Source organism: Rhinatrema bivittatum, chromosome 3, assembly GCF_901001135.1.
Source record: "Rhinatrema bivittatum chromosome 3, aRhiBiv1.1, whole genome shotgun sequence".
Classification (NCBI taxonomy): domain Eukaryota; kingdom Metazoa; phylum Chordata; class Amphibia; order Gymnophiona; family Rhinatrematidae; genus Rhinatrema; species Rhinatrema bivittatum.
In genome coordinates this window covers 255,340,100-255,356,433 of record NC_042617.1, presented here as the reverse complement: position 1 = coordinate 255,356,433, position 16,334 = coordinate 255,340,100, and the positions used below count along the sequence as shown (strand labels likewise).

Here is a 16,334-nt window from a genome sequence, read left to right as displayed (position 1 = left end):
AAGCAAGCTACACCCATGCTTATTTGTTTTACCCAGACTATGTTATACAGCCATTATTGGTTGTTTTTCTTCTCCCATGCTGTTGAAGCAGAGAGCCATGCTGGATATGCATCGAGAGTGAAGTATCAGGCACATTTGGTTTGGGGTAGTAACCGCCGTAACAAGCCAGCTACTCCCCGCTTTGTGAGTGCGAACCCTCTTTTCTTCTCCCCTGCCGTTGAAGCAGAGAGCTCTGCTGGATGTGTGAAGTATCAGTTTTTCTTCTCCCCTGCCGTTGAAGCAGAGAACTATGCTGTATATGCATTGAAAGTGAAGTATCAGGCTTATTTGATTTGGGGTAGTAACTGCCGTAACAAGCCAGCTACTCCCCTCTTTGTGAGTGTGAATCCTTTTTACCACATTTCCTCTTGCTGTTGAAGCTTAGAGCGATGTTGGAGTCACAGTAAGCATGTGTATGTTTATTTAATAAGGGTATTGTCTCCAGGCAGTAGCCATCATTCTGGCGAGTCACCCACTCTTCATTGGCGGCCTCTTGACTTTATGGATCCACAGTGTTTATCCCATCCCCCTTTGAAGTCCTTCACAGTTCTGGTCTTCACCACATCCTCCGGAAGGGCATTCCAGGCATCCACCACCCTCTCCGTGAAGAAATACTTCCTGACATTGGTTCTGAATCTTCCTCCCTGGAGCTTCAAATCGTGACCCCTGGTTCTGCTGATTTTTTTCCTACGGAAAAGGTTTGTCGTTGTCTTTGGATCATTAAAACCTTTCAAGTATCTGAAAGTCTGTATCATATCACCTCTGCTCCTCCTTTCCTCCAGGGTGTACATATTTAGATTCTTCAATCTCTCCTCGTACGTCATCCGATGAAGATCCTCCACCTTCCTGGTCGCCCTTCTCTGTACCGCCTCCATCTTGTCTTTGTCCTTTTGAAGATACGGTCTCCAGAACTGAACATAGTACTCCAGGTGAGGCCTCACCAAGGACCTGTATAAGGGAATAATCACTTCCCTTTTCTTACTCGATATTCCTCTCTCTATGCAGCCCAGCATTCTTCTGGCTTTAGCTATCGCCTTGTCACATTGTTTCGCCGACTTCAGATCATTAGACACTATCACCCCAAGGTCCCTCTCCTGCTCCGTGCATATCAGCCTTTCCCCCCCCATTGAATACAGTTCATTCGGATTTCCACTCCCCATATGCATGACTTTGCACTTCTTGGCATTGAATCTCAGCTGCCATATCTTCGACCACTCTTCCAGTTTCCTTAGATCTCGTCTCATTCTCTCCACTCCTTCCGGCGTGTCCACTCTGTTGCAGATCTTAGTGTCATCTGCAAAAAGACAAACCTTACCTTCTATCCCGTCCGCAATGTCGCTCACAAAGATATTGAACAGGACCGGTCCCAACACCAATCCTTGCGGTACACCACTTAAAACCGCTCTCTCTTCAGAGAAGGTTCCATTTACCATCACACATTGTCTTCTGTCCGTCAACCAATTTGCAATCCAGGTTACCACCTCGGCACTCACTCCTAGGTTCAGAAGATGACTCTTCAGGTATACTTTGTGACCTACTTCTGGATCCTCCCAACTACACTTCAGTCCTGAAGGTCCTAACATATTCCAATATTTTGTAGAATGGGATCAATCCTAAAAGTCCATGTTCATAAAGACAATAGAGATGTGCATTAGTTTTTGCCGCATTGGAAAATTGCAACGAAATTGTCCAATTCGGCATGTTTCAGGGAGCCCGAAAAAAATAGGATTTTCCTGTTTTTTCGCAAAATTTCGTTTTTCCGATTAGTGCGTACTAACGGGAGTCAGTGCGCGCTAACTCCCCGTTAGTGGGCACTAACTCCCGTTAGCGCGCACTAACAAAAACTAACAAAAAGTAACAAAATCTAACGGTTTTTGTTAGTGCGCACTAACGGGGAGTTAGCGCACACTAACAAAAAATGATGCACATCTCTAAAAGACAAAACCCCCGTTCAGAACTGCGCAATCTTCTTCAAATTCTGGACACCCTATCGCAGCCCTTCCAGTCCACAACATCCTTGGCATGTTACAAGGGAGGATGGGAAACGCTTGTTTTGGGCATACTTGATCTGAAATTTAGAGTTCAAAAGTCTTCAGGGTTTGGTGTTGTCCAGCTGCCGCACCAGTCTGTCGAAGTTGAATCTGCTATGAAAAAGACAATAATTCACTCATACTTGCCTCCAGGAAAGGATCATAGACTTTTTGACAACCTTGGCAAGAAATTCTTTCAAAGCTGTATGCTTACCGCTCGTATGTCTATCAATCAATTCTATATGGTACAGTATCTCCATGACTGCATTCAGAAGCTAAAGTTATTATCCTCAACTGCTTTTGAATGTGGCAGAGTACATCCATCACCACCTCTGTTCTGCCTATGATTCTGTTTCATGTACCTCCTCAGCTTCAATCAAAGCTCAACATATAGCATGGCTTAGAGAGAGAAATTTACACAGAGATATCCATGAGAAGTTGGCAGACTTCCCTTGTTTAGGAGATAATATTTATGGTGAAAAACTCAGAGAAAATGTTGCTTAGAGAAAAGATCAGAATGTAACAATACATTCTCTCTCGGCGATTCCCAAGCAGCCCTCTACTTCGAGACACTCCTTCATGTATAAATGACCATACTTCTACAGACATCCTACTGGTCTTTTAAGCAGTACCAGTTGCCTCCTCTTCCAGCCCAGAGTCAGCAGCAACTTCTGGCCAGACCTCGATAGTAGAAACGCGATCAACCCAAACCAGGGGCCCAGTTTTTGATCCCTTCAGAAAATCCTTAACCTTCTGTTCCATTGGGGACCAGAATCCAGACTTTCTTAGAAATGTGGCATTAGATAACCAAAGTTCCCAGAGACGCGTGCCGAACAGAGAGAGAGGTGACCGAGGCGTGCAGAAACCGCGCCACACGTACTGCACGACCTCGAACCATTAGCATGTGAACAGAACAGGAGCCTCTCAAGAACACCAAAATTGTCCCCCTAAAAACACTGCCCCAACTGCGAAAAGGCCACCCGGAGAGACTTACTGCCCCGCTCCAGCTGCTTCCTGCCAAAAATGGCAGATCTATGGTGTTTTGGGTTTTTTTTTAACTTTACTAAAAGAACAGGGCCTGAGCTCTCCACTTCAGCTCAGCCTGAATACAAAGGAGAGAGAGAGAGAGCCCTAAAAAAAGCAGCTGACGAGCTCAAAAGCCACCTAGGTGGCCTCAGGAAGGGGACGGATCTGGACCACCAGATTTGCATCCCCACGGATGGGAGCCAGAGCAATCGTACAAAAAAGGTCACCGACCTCCAGCTCGTCCACCTCAACCAGACAGAGAAGGGTTCCCCCAGAGACCCCAACCCCTGGGAGAAAAGCTCCTGAGAAAAAGAAGAGGAAAAAAAAGAAGAGACAGACCAAAAACTACCAGAAACTGCAGGTGTCTGCACCAGCCACCATCTGCTAGAGACAGAGAAATATTGAAGAACTGCAGATGGCACCAGGGCTTATCAAGCAGTGTCAATGAAACTTTCTCTGTTTCTTTCTACTGGCAGGGATGAATAGACTCCAGGAGTCTGGACTGATCCGTGGTTCTACAGGAATGAAAATTAGCAAGTAAGAATCAATTTTCCTTCTTCTGGGTCCTCAAGATCATGCAGGCTGGATGTTGTTTGTGGTTCTCCTGACTAGATCCTACAATTTTGAACAATTATCGACCTGTTTCAAATCTTTCTTTTTTAGCAAAATTGATTGAGAAGATAGTTTTTAAACAATTAACATTTTATCTAGACTCTAATGAATTTTATATCCCTCCCAATTTGGTTTTAGGCGGCATTTTAGTACAGAAACACTGCTTTTATCACTTTCGGATACTGTACTGAGAGGGATGGACCATGGGAAGTCATATCTCCTGATTCTGTTAGATTTATGATATCAAAAGCCGCAGATAAATCATCAATTCTTATTAGAGAGGTTAACTGAAATTGGATTAAAAGAGACGATGTTAAAATGATTTGACTCTTTCTTAACAAATCGCTTTTTTCAAGTGCAAGTGAATAATACTTGCTCTAACAAATACAATCTTAACACCAGTGATCCGCAGGGTTCTTCACTCTCTGCGTCCCTGTTCAACATTTACATGTTGCCATTGTGTCATCTGCTGTCAGGTCTTGGTCTGATATATTTTTTATATGCAGATGACATACAAATTCTGTTGCCGATATAGGATTAGTCAATAACGCCTGCAAACTTATGTCAATGTATCTGAAGGCTATAAAACAAGTACTTACACAGATGAGACTGGTTCTAAACATTGAAAAAACAGAGATCATACTTCTAGAAAGAAACATATCCCCCAGAAGTACTAATCAGATAGTAATACAGGATCATACAACTTTAGAACTTGCAGAAATTCAATTTTAAAAAACATATTGCTATTAAAATAAGAGATGGGTATGCAAAGTTACTAGTATTAAGACGGTTGAAACCCCTACTGGATCAGAATGACTTCCTCACAGTACTTCAAGCACTCTTATTCGGTACTTGGATTTCTGTAATTCACTTCTATTAGGTTTGCCCGCTTCCACCATTCGGCTACTTCAGGTCCTGCAGAATGTGGCGGTAAGAATTCTAACTGGTACAAAGAAAAGTGAACATATCACTCCAACATGGATTAATTTACATTGGCTGCCGATAGAATCCCGGGTTAAACTTAAATCAATCTGTATTTTACATAAGTTAATCTATGGTAAACAGGTAGATTGGCTGAACGCTGCCATTAAATTACATGTGCCGCAAAGAAACCTGCGTTCCGCCAACAAAGGTTTATTAACTTTACCATCTGTGCAATCAGCCCACCTGAATCAGGTGAGAGATAGAGCTTTGTCACTGGCAGGTCCTAAAATTTGGAATATGCTCCCTACAGCCATCAGATTGGAGTCTAATTTTAAACAGTTTAAGAGAGACCTCAAAGCATGACTTTTTAGTGAGGCTTATTCAAGCCAATCTTAAAGTTGTTTTAATGCTATGCTTTTACTGTTTTTTTCTGTATTTTGATGATAGCTTGCTTGTTTGGAGAGATAACTTGATGAATTTGTTAATTGTTCTTTGTTTGTTTTAACCATTATTTTATGTTTTGAGTAGCAGCCAATAGTTTTAAGATGTTAATAAGGAATTTTAAGTTTGTTTTTCATATGTTCTAGATTTGATTTGAACTAAAATTGCTTTTAGGCTAACTGCAATGTATTTTAGGTTTATTTATGATGTATTTTACTCTTGTGAACCGTTACGATGGGCCCTTAGTGACGGTATATAAAACTTAATAAATAAATAAATAAAATACCAAACCACCCACTTTGTGCGATTCTTAATCCAGATCCATCTCACCTGGACAGCTTTATCTAGAAGTGCGATCGCCTCTTCAACAATGAGAGAGAGCCCAGCCCTGCATCCCAACATGGGCAGGGCCTGCTCCTGATACTTCCTCTCTTCTAGAAGTCATGAACAAACATCTACTTCAAGAGAAATTCAAAATGAATTCCCTCAGCACAATTCTTCCTTTCAAAGAGAAGGGTGAATGGATATGTGCCCTAGACCCAAAGGATGCATATGCTTACATGCCCAACCATCCTTCCCATTGGTGCTACCTTCGTTTCAAGGTGGAATATTCCTACTGTCAATATAAGGTACTGCTGTTTGGCCTGCTGGAAGCTCCAAGAGTCATTACGAAATGCCTCACAGTGGTAGTGGCACATCTGCATCACCAAGGAGTATGAGTTTTCCTCTACTTGAACGACTAAATAATCACGGTGAGCTTTTGGGACAAAGAACTTCACTCCCTGTACAAGATTACTTGTCTGCCACAGCTCTTATGTTTTTTAGCCAACTTCAAAAAGTTGCCTAGTGCCTCATCGGGGCTTGGATAGACTCACTGCAAGAGAGTGTTTCTGCTCTCAGAATAAGCAACCACCGTGAAATTGATTATTCACAAGCTACTATCCTCTCCACAGTCATCATCCAGAGCACTCTTGGCAGTATTAGGACACATGGCAGCAGCCATCCATGTGGTTCCACTGATCTGCTTTCATACTCGTTACCTTCAATGGGGTCTTCGTTCTCAGTGGGATCAGTTAACTCAGCCTCTGTCAACTCTGGTGCAGATCTCTGGGGACATGAAACAAGAGTTGTGTTGGTGGTTACACCCCACGTTCTCCAGAAAGGAGCTTTTCTGTGCACACCCCCCCCCCATCAAGGAACACTAGCAATGAATGCCTCCTTCAAAGGATGGGGTGTGCCCACACAGGATCCTTTCAAACCAAGGCACCCGATCATTCAAGGAGAACTGTTTTCAGATCAATCTACTAGAGATAAAGGTAACATTTGCACACTTTCTTCAGGGAAGGAGCATCTTGATTCAAACCAACAACGAAGTTGCAATGCTATTTATCAGCATATAAAGAGGCAGAAGCTCATGGCCTCTCTGCCAGGAAGCACTGAAGATTTAGAATTGGGCAACCAAGAACTGAACCCCATCCTCCAGGCCACCTATCTTCCTGAGATCTCCAATACACTGGCAGATCACCTCAGCAGGGTATTTGTGTCACAGAATGATGAATCCCGCGAAAAAGGGGGCGGGGGGGTGAAGGGGGGGTGGGCCTGTTAAAGGATACAGCCATTCGCACCGCAGCGGTGCGATTTTGCTGGCCGCATTGCCTTTCACACAAATAGCGCCACCGTAAAAGGTGGTGCTATTTGCCACGCTACTGCCGGCGAGAATGTTCCTCACATTATCGACGGCAATAGTGCCGCAGCTGACTCCTCCCCCTCCCCGCCCCAACTTCTCCCCTCCCGGTCGTTTACATCCTATCGTTCCTTAACACACATGATAAACCTTTAGAAAATAACCCCCTAGGAGAGAAAAGCCCATTTGTTGCTGCCAAATGATATCACCCACAGATCAGGGCTAATTCTTCCTATCTACGGAAAACATTGTATAGTAAGCAAACTTTCTTTATTTTCAATATCGATACATATGTAAAGTAGTTTTCTAACCTTGGTGTGGGTGTTTGGATATTTTCTATTCCTTTTCATGCTCTTTTCTATTTCCTTTTACTTTTTTATCTTCTCTGTCTTCCTTTTTCTTATATTTTTTTTCCTCCAGACTCTTGTCCTTTCCTTTAAATTATTTTATACTCTTCAACTTTCCCACCTCTCCTTCTCGCCATCATCTGGTATCTCCCCATTCCTCACCACTAGCTTCACCCCGCCCTCCATTTTCTCCTCTTACTCTTCTTCTCCTCCAATTATCTCTCTTCACTGCCTTCTAGCACAGTTCATCTCATGTTACCTATTCTCTCTATTCATCTGCCTTTTTCACTTATGTGGCTGTGTTTACTTCAAGCCAAATTGTGTTGGCACTAACTCTTTGTTCTTATAGTAAGTCTGAGAGCACAGTTACTGCTGGCATTGTATGTCCTAGAAAAGAAAAGCCACATGATCAGAAAAGGAAGAGACAGGCAGAAGTTGGCGCAAAGTGAGAGTAGCAGCTATGGTTGTATGACTGGCGAGGAGCTATGGCAGGTGGTGGAGGGGTTTATGGAACAGCAGTGGCAGCAGGTGTTGAGAGGAGCAGTTGTGACACAAACTGCAACAGTGGGCAGGACACAATGTGTGAGTAGAATGCAGGCATCAATTTACTGTGATTCTGCAGCAATTGTCATAGTTGTGGAATCTCAGCAAACTGGGAGTCTTGCCTATAAACACTGAGCCACTCAGTTGCAAACATTTTTTCCTCCGTTTTTAGGTGCGGTGTTTACAAGATTATGGTGAATTTGAGATTGATGATGGTACTACGATTCTTTTGAAGAAAAACAGCCAGGTAACCACAAATGATCACAGCCTCAGAAAAGGCAGAATTTTAGAAGTGGAACCCTTCTGTAATTGTTTTTTTTATTGCAGCATATGAAAGCATGCTTCAGCTCATTACCATTTCATCAGAGAAGAACTGTTTATCAGTCCAATAAAATTGATTTGTTTATATCAGGACACAGTGTAAGTGGTCTAGGAAGACTGGAAGAATGCACTGCATTGTATTTGTGCTTAGCTGTAGGGGCATGTTTTGTAAACAAGAGTTGCCATTAACATGCAAGCATGAATTAACCATTACATCTGGGTGACATCATCCAGTGGCGCCAAAATGAACCCAGCTTTCAGAGCTCAGTAAAGACTTTGAGCATGGGCATGAGTTACCGTATGTGCACTCTGCCTCATGAGCCCCTCAGATTTTCCTCATCTGAGCTACTGCACAGATGAATGCCAGTCTCTCTCTCTGTCTTAAATTTTGGTCTTGTACCTTCTTCTTTGCCTGGTTGCATTTTCCAAAATTTTGCCACTCGCCTTAGCAGCCCCTCAAACAGAATTTTTAAGTTCTTTTAAAATAAAAAAGTAAAGATGAGTATGGGAAAAGTCCAAGGTCAATAAATCCATGGTCTGTGGCTTCAAGGCCTGCATCTGTGGATACTGGATGACAATCATGCAATTTATTATCTATGCCTGTGCCTAGACTATAACTCCTCCAACTGCTACAGCCATGGTCGGATGTCTCCCAAGGTGCAGCAGTGCTGCACCTAGAAGTTGGAAGCCCTAAGGAAGGTTCCAGCAGATAAGAGCTTGAAGCAACAGCTTGAAGCAAGGCAGCAGCACCACTCCTCGTCTAGGAGTGAGGCATCTTTGGACTTTTGAAATAGCAAGTCAATAAGGAATCTTTTCCTTTTCAATCCATCCAAGCACAGGAGAGCTCCTTCTGCCCCCATGATTCTGGTTCTTGGATCTGCCTTAGGTCAGGGGTTGACGAAGCCTACAGTGCCACAGGAGGCTACTTGGAGCCAAAGAGGTGTTTAACACAGATCTGCCAGGGAGGGCATTTCATCTATGCCAGGGTGGGAAATAACCTTGTTGGCACAAGTCCCATTACCCTGCATGGCACGGAAAATTCCCATTGGCACTGAGTCATATATTCTTCCCAGACCGAGTGCCATTAGCACCACAAAGCTTGCACTGTAAGACACAGTTGTCCCACTGGATCCCGCATGCCAGAACACAATCGGAGTACAGAATGTTGGTGCATAAATCCCGTAGCCCTGCCACTGAGGCCAAGTCACAACAGGAGTTTCAACAGGTGCCATCCATAGTCCAAAACATCATTCGATAGGGAGTGTCATCGTAACCGGCATGGAGCACTTCTGAGCCAGTCACAGCTATTGCGCAGAGTCTCTCCATAGCGGTACAAATTGCATTTAGTGATGATGAACAAATATGGGTTAATGAAGAGTATGTCTCTCCTCCAACTCTTGCATGGAGGTTTCCACAAACATGGGGGGGTACAAGCTGTTGGCGCTAGTGGAGAGTTTCTTTGCCTCCGTAAGCCATGGAGAGAGAAATTAGAACCTTTCCTGTACAAGATGGAGGAGATCTTCCTGCACAAGGTTCCATGCCAAATGCGTTCCTCCCATCAAGAGCTTCCAGAGTTGGGAGCAAGTCCTCACCATGAGGTAGTGGTTTCTCCTTCAGGAGAATACCCTCATGAGTTGGAAGGGGATGAAGTGGACTTTGCTCATTCTCAGTCCTTGCCAGATATTTCTTCATCGATCGCTCTCATCCTTTTCGATGTCACAGCTTAGTGTTTCCCTATGGTCAGGATTCCCCTGCCAAACTTGCCCTAGCATACTGGAGGCTCTCTGCTACTCCAAGTTTCTTGGATAAGATGGTTGAGGTGTTGTCTATCAGTGTCAGGAAGGAAAAGGACCCAAGGACTGAGGTCTTCAGCCTTTTTCAGCTTCTTCAGCCTCCAGCAGATTCTGCAGCTAACCAGGTGCACAAGCTTCTGAAGAACAGACTTCCCCAGGTAACTTCTACACCATGAAGTAGTGAAGTCAGCACTGAAACATTAAACACACTCATGATCATCAACATATCTCCTAGGAAGGAAGAAAACGCATTGGACATATTTGGAGAAAAATGTTTTTTTGGTGATCATGCTGAATGCACGGATTGTGGCTCATCATCTCTGCATCATGCAGTACCTCTGCAAATGTGTGGAATAGCTAAAGTCCCTGACAAATTCTGAACAGGAAGCCTTTTGAGCAGTGGAAGACATGGAAGAATTTAAGAAAAGTCTCATCCATTCTGTTTACAAAGCTGACACTGGCAGCTCAAATGGTTGCAAGCAAGTGGCAGCCGAGAGAACATGCATGAACAACTTATAGACATATCTTTCACAGGAGTCAATTTATTCAATGACAATGTTCAGGAGACAGTAGCACTGATTATCAGCTGTGTCAGGGGACTAACTAGCTCCTGACCTATACCAGTTTTTCTCCTACAAGCAACTATTCTTACAGAGGCATCTGTTCAGTTCATTTCAGCATCATCAAGCTCCTTCTGATCTTCAACAATAAAAGCTGCCCATCCAAGGTCATTGGAGGTAAAAGTGACAGCCCAAGATTCAGCTGCAGAAAGCCTAAGCCAGGCACTAGTTTTTGTTGACTTTGAGACTCGCCTCCTACAGTGAGGGAAAAAGTTCAATTCTTTGTCCCAGAATGGCTCTGCATCATCAAGGACCAATGGGTCCTGAGAATTGTGGCATATTGCTACTGCTTGCACTTTCCTCGCTGTTCTTTGACCCAGTGGATCGCAACCTTCAGTTCAGACTCTGCTCAATCTTCACAACTGGAAGAGGAGTCGCTCCTTCAGCAGAAGGCAATCAAACGAGTGTGGCCAGGGTTTCTATTCCAGATATTTCTTGATTCCCAAGAAACTGGGAAGATTAAGAGCTATTCTGGACCTGTAGGGGGATGTAAAAAATGCCATACTGAATAGGGCCATCAGTGGGATAAGTTCTATATGCTATTTTCCCATCAAAGCTCAGTGACTCCTAGAATGAGCGTGTTATGGTGGAGGATGAAATGAATTCTAAAAGTGGGTCTGTCATTACACATTCCACAAGACAAAAAAAACAAGTCAAACGTTCTGTCCCAACACTAATGATCATTTCCAAACAAAGGACAGAACTACTAATGTCTAATCAGGCGATCTTAACATCACCAAATTTATGTGACTATATGGGTGTCAGCAAGCTGAGAGTATGTACAAGAGTTCTCAAACACACAAGAGAAGTATCCTAGACCACTTGATTCACCCATACGGATCATAGAGGTCACCAAAAGTATCCGTTTTTCTTAATTTTTCAAATGCATATAAAAAATTGTAGCACATCAATTCTAAACAGTTCCCAATGTTTGACATAGACAAGTGTTGCAAGCTAAAGTTATTTAACATTCTCCATCTCCAAGCAACCTATCTTCTGAGAATCCAGAACACGTCGACAGACTGCCTCATCAGAGTGCTGATTCCACACAGGTTGTCCCTAGATCAAGGAAATGCGAAACACTTGCCTATTCACTGCTTCAATAGACAGCGGAAAGGTTGAGAGTTTCTGCTTCATGCATCCAAGCAGCTAGAGGTCAGCTTCCAACGTTTTTGTGCTAGACTGGAACATTGGGCCAATTCCTCTAATTGCCAGGGCTGTGCAGAAAATCCTTTGGGACAAGGCAAGGATAATCCTAGTGGGGCCAGCCTCCCATGGCAAATGTATCCATAATGCAGCCAAGGATTCCCTTGGGAACATCTCTGACTCTCATTGTTCCAGAAGGAATCAGACTCTTCGATCCAAATCTACCTTCACAGAGTGGATATTGAACGTGCAGTAGTCTCCTCCTTGCACCTTCAAAGAGAGTGGAGGATATTCAGATTTCTACCAGCAAATCTTCAACCAAAAGATCTTATGGATTCAAATGGTTCTCTTCTTAGACTAGATCCAGCCACCTAGCTCCCTTCTGTGGCCCAAGAGACTTGCTTCAGTTCTTATTCTGCCTCTCATCCTCAGGCCTTAGCTCTTCTTCAGTCAAAATTCATCTTGATGTCATTGTGGTTTATTAACAGGTGGGAGGGGGCTTCAATCTCTCCACCCTTTGTGTCAAAATTCATGAAAGGACTGTGTCATTCCAAATCTCTAGTCAATAAATCTCCAGTCCCTTAAGACTTCAATATAGTCCTACCTGAAGTCATGAAAATTCCTTTCAAGTTGGTAGACTTGACAGACTCACATTAAGTTTCTACTGAAAGTTCATACCGAAAGTTTTTCACATTAATCAAGCTACTATGCTGCCTGTATTGTTTCCAAGACCTTATGTGCATAGAAGTGAATAACTCTTCGCTCCTTGGACTGCAAGAGAGCCTTGGCATATTACCTGAAAGAGGACTCAATGCTCAGCATCAAGCTTCTCAACTATTCATGTCCTTTGCTCCTTTATAAGTTGGGATGGCAGTTACCAAACAAACTCTATCTGGTTGGCTAGTAGACTGTTATGCGCTGGCTGTCTTACAGATTACAGACTTTGTCAAGGCCCATCAAGCAAGATCCACGGTGACTTCATTGGCTCATTTTGGGGCAACTGCAAGTCATTTTCAAAGCTACTATGTGGTCATCTGTGCACACTTCACATCTCACTACTGTCTGGACAGCCTGACCCAAGGTGACAGTAACTTCGAACAAGAAGTTCTGCACAGCCTGGTCACACAGTAGCCCACTCTACATCGGTGGAACCAAGTTGTCTTTGAGTAAGTATTAATGAGAAAAATAAACCACCTTGCCTCTAAAATACCACAAAACTTAAGAGAAGCTTACATTTGAGAAATGACCGTCATAACAGGCATCATCGATAATGAAAACACTTTACTGCTCTGTCTTATTTATATTCATAGGTCATTTAGAAGATGGAAAAGTCTCACCAAAATCATTCAGATAGTGAATATATTCCACTTAGCCTGATGTATCAATGTGCAATTATTTTTACATTTTTTTGTATGCAAATAAAAAACAATATTCTCTTGGTTACAAAGTCAACATGCTAAATCAAAAATTGACAGACAATAAACACATCGTGTTGTCTTGAAACTTATCTGAAAGGTCATAGCGGTTTAACCAATGCTCTTCCAAAGAATGTAAGTGCTGCGTGTCATCTCAAATCAATGCTGTAATTGTCGCTGCCGATGCCCATTATCACCATCAATTCCCAACTCGGGTCTGTGTTTCAGACAGAAGTCCTTCTTCAAAGGGCTCAGAAATGCATCTGTAAAAATGAGTACATAAAGTAAGACTTGTTGAAGCTTTATCAGAAATTGAAAAGGAGTAAAGAAACTTACTTCAGTGTGTTCATATGTCAACGTGTTCATTTGCAGCGATTCAGACTGGAACTCAGCAAAACCCTCTCGCCTTTTAAACAATGCTATGTGGGTCCATCAAGTCTAGAGGACGTGAATAAAAAGGCAGCAAATCACTGCACGGAGCGGCAATAGCCACAGAGGCATTCATGGAGCGGGATGCCAGTGGTTGGTGTTCCACATTCACGGAACGGAAGGATGGAGGGCTGCCATCTCCAAAAAAAAAAAAAACAGGAGTGGGTAAGAGTATGGGGCAGGGGTGTGGCCTGCTTGTTGCAGTGGTTGCTACCCGTAATTGAGCTGGATGTTCACTTGGATGCAGATCCAGCGCTGCTCTCTACATTGGTGGTGGGGTGGAGGGGAATTAGGGCTGGAGGGTACTGGAAGCCAATAGTAACAGGTGGGTGATAGAAAAAGATAAAAAAAAAAAAAAGGATAAAGTGCATAGCTTGCTGGGCAGACTGGATGGGCCATTCGGTCTTCTTCTGCCGTCATTTCTATGTTTCTATGTAGTGGGAAGTTTTGGAAAATCCATAATTAGGAAATTAGTTTCTTTAGTAGTGAGGAAACCCTGAATACGTTTCTCATCTACTATATCTGAAGTTTGTTGTTGTGGAGACGGCCCTGGATCTGCTGGTAAAACTGCATAATTAGTATGATCTGATAAATGCAATAGAACTGTGTTTACATATTGGTCTCTATTCTGTGGAGTAAGTATTTCCACATTGCCACCCTCAGTTTGAGAATCCCCACATATAAGGGCTAATTCATGCCTGCTTATCAGTGGAGAAAGCAAGTTTCTATAAGCCTGGTTCTCTATAGACAGCAGGATGAATTAGCCATTCCTGATACCCACCCACTTCTCTGGAGAGTCGACTACTTAGCTAAAGCTTGTGCTCTGGAAGAGGCTCACGAGCTGCATGCGGGAACTCCTGCGTATGCTCAGCAAAATCTTTATTGAGCTTTGAGAGCTGGGTCCATGTCTGTGCCCTTGGATGTTGTCACCCACATGTAATGGCCAATTCATCCTGCTGTTTACGGTGAACCCTGTCTAGAGTTAAGCAAACTTGCTTTCTTTAGAAACCCAAATCTAATGCAGAATTATTGGAGTAACAAAAGTTTAATCTCTTAGTGCCATATGTCAACATCTTCATCCTGGTTATATGCATTAAAGTTAATATTGATACATCCCCAGATCCTGTAGGTATCAAAGGATTACCATTAGATTGTTACAGCACTTTACTGGATGAATTTGTCAAGATGTGGCACATACGTTGTGATATACCACAGTATTGCATACAAAAAATTTCAGCTGACTTTATCACTGTTTTCACATCACACACATTGGAAGTGAATTGATTATAGTTTACGATATGAAAAGAAGATGGGTTTAAAAATAACTGGTCCTAGGAGATAGAAATGAAATCCAGCAGTTGGTAACATAGTTGCTAGTGTCTCCTATAGCCATGTTCAACACTCTGGCTGTGTTTCTGTTTAAGCTCCAGCCTTCAGCACTAGGCTTGGTCTTTCTGTGGCAGTCAAGTAGCTTTTTAAAGGTCCATCAAGCCCAGTATCCAACTGTGACCAATCCTGGTCACAATTACCTGGCATCCCAAGGGGTAGTTAAATGACATGGTGCTTATCCCAGGGATAAGCTCTGGATTTCTGCAACTCCACTTTAATAATGACTTTTCCTCCAGGAACTTGTCCAAACCTTTTTTTTTTAAAATGTATTTACACATAATAGCTTTCACCACATTCTCTGGCAATGAATTCCAGAACTTAATTATGCATTGAGTAAAAAAAAATATTTTCTCTTATTAGTTTTAAATGTATCGCCTAGTAACTTCATTGTTGCATTTTAGAGAGGGTATTGCTTACAAGCTTTTAATAGCTATGCAGAGAATAAATGACAATCCTGTCTGAATAAAAACCTTGCAAGATTTAAAAAGACTTGGCCCAGGATCAGGATTCCTTTGTGCGAGGTGAAAGAAAAAGGATGGTTACTGTGTACTAATGGAGGGGAAAGCAGCAGGAATGATGTAATAAGCTCATTCTTCTTCTGGAAAATTAGTTCACAGTGCATGGTACTAAAATCATTACAAGGTTTTCTTAGGCATAATGTATAGTCCATGTAGAACATATTTTCAAATTTGTGTAAGGTAAATGTATGTGTATGCATATATAGATAGTTTGTGTGTGTGTGTGTAAGGCTGATACTTTGTACCAGTGCTTTTTATTCCATGCCACAAATTGGTACTGTCATGCCCCTGTAGCATCCAGCTGCAGAGCTCAGTCTTGGTGTAATTCTCCCCTCTCCTCTCTTGCCTCTCATAAGAGCAACATTCTTGCCCGCTGCTGCCGCTTCTGGTGGGGCCCATTATGTGCAGAGGAGGCAGCAGCGGGCACAAAGTGCTGGCTGCTGTCCTGTTTACCTGTGTGGGGGTAGGGTGGTAGGAGCAGATGCACCAGTTGTCTGGTAAGGGATTGCAGACAGAGAAAAAAAATACATAGGGGATGGATAGGGAAGAGAGGAGGGCAACAATGTGTATGTGTTGAAGGGGTTTGGGGAGAAAGGCCTGAGTGGTTATAGGGGAAAGAGAAAAGCACAAGAGGAGGAGGGGATGGAGAGGAGAAAGAGGAAGAGACGCTCGTGGGGGAGGGGAAAACCAGTGGTGCACCTCTCACCCCTCACCTGCACCAGTATGCTTTCCTCACCCTGCCCCCCGTTTAATGCTTTCCTCTTTCCCTTCCTACTACACTTGATGCTTTTGTTTTCTCTCTCCTCTCCCTCTCACTTGCTGCATTTTTTTCTCCCCCCTCCCTCACAGTCTGATGCGGTAAGATGTGCAGTAAAGTGGGCACTCATATTGAGCACCTGTTTTCCTAACATGCGCTCAGCCATCTCTCCCGGGCACCCAGTGTTATATTAAAATGAGCTGCTATGTGAAAGAGGACATGCTAGGGAGAAAATGTGCATCCCTTGCGCTCAAATACATGAGCGCCTACAACTGCATCGGGTGCTCAGTAGGAGTGTCC

General features: G+C 43.2%; 1 protein-coding gene across 4 annotated transcripts in view; it reads left to right on the top strand.

Annotated features, from left to right (window-relative positions):
- The window catches only part of GINS1 (GINS complex subunit 1), a 64,672-nt gene that overhangs the window by 44,648 nt on the left and 3,690 nt on the right, over positions 1–16,334 (top strand). The window contains exons 5-6 of one of the 4 annotated variants that reach the window (XM_029594498.1): positions 7,819–7,893; positions 13,314–13,449. The exons of 1 other annotated variant lie outside the window; for it this stretch is intronic. In XM_029594498.1, coding sequence (XP_029450358.1) covers positions 7,819–7,893; positions 13,314–13,430 — 192 coding nt within the window. In that variant the 3' untranslated portion in view covers positions 13,431–13,449. Of the gene's footprint in view, positions 1–7,818; positions 7,894–13,313; positions 13,450–16,334 lie in introns of those variants that run through there. 2 more of the 4 variants (XM_029594495.1, XM_029594496.1) reach the window with 2 other exon arrangements.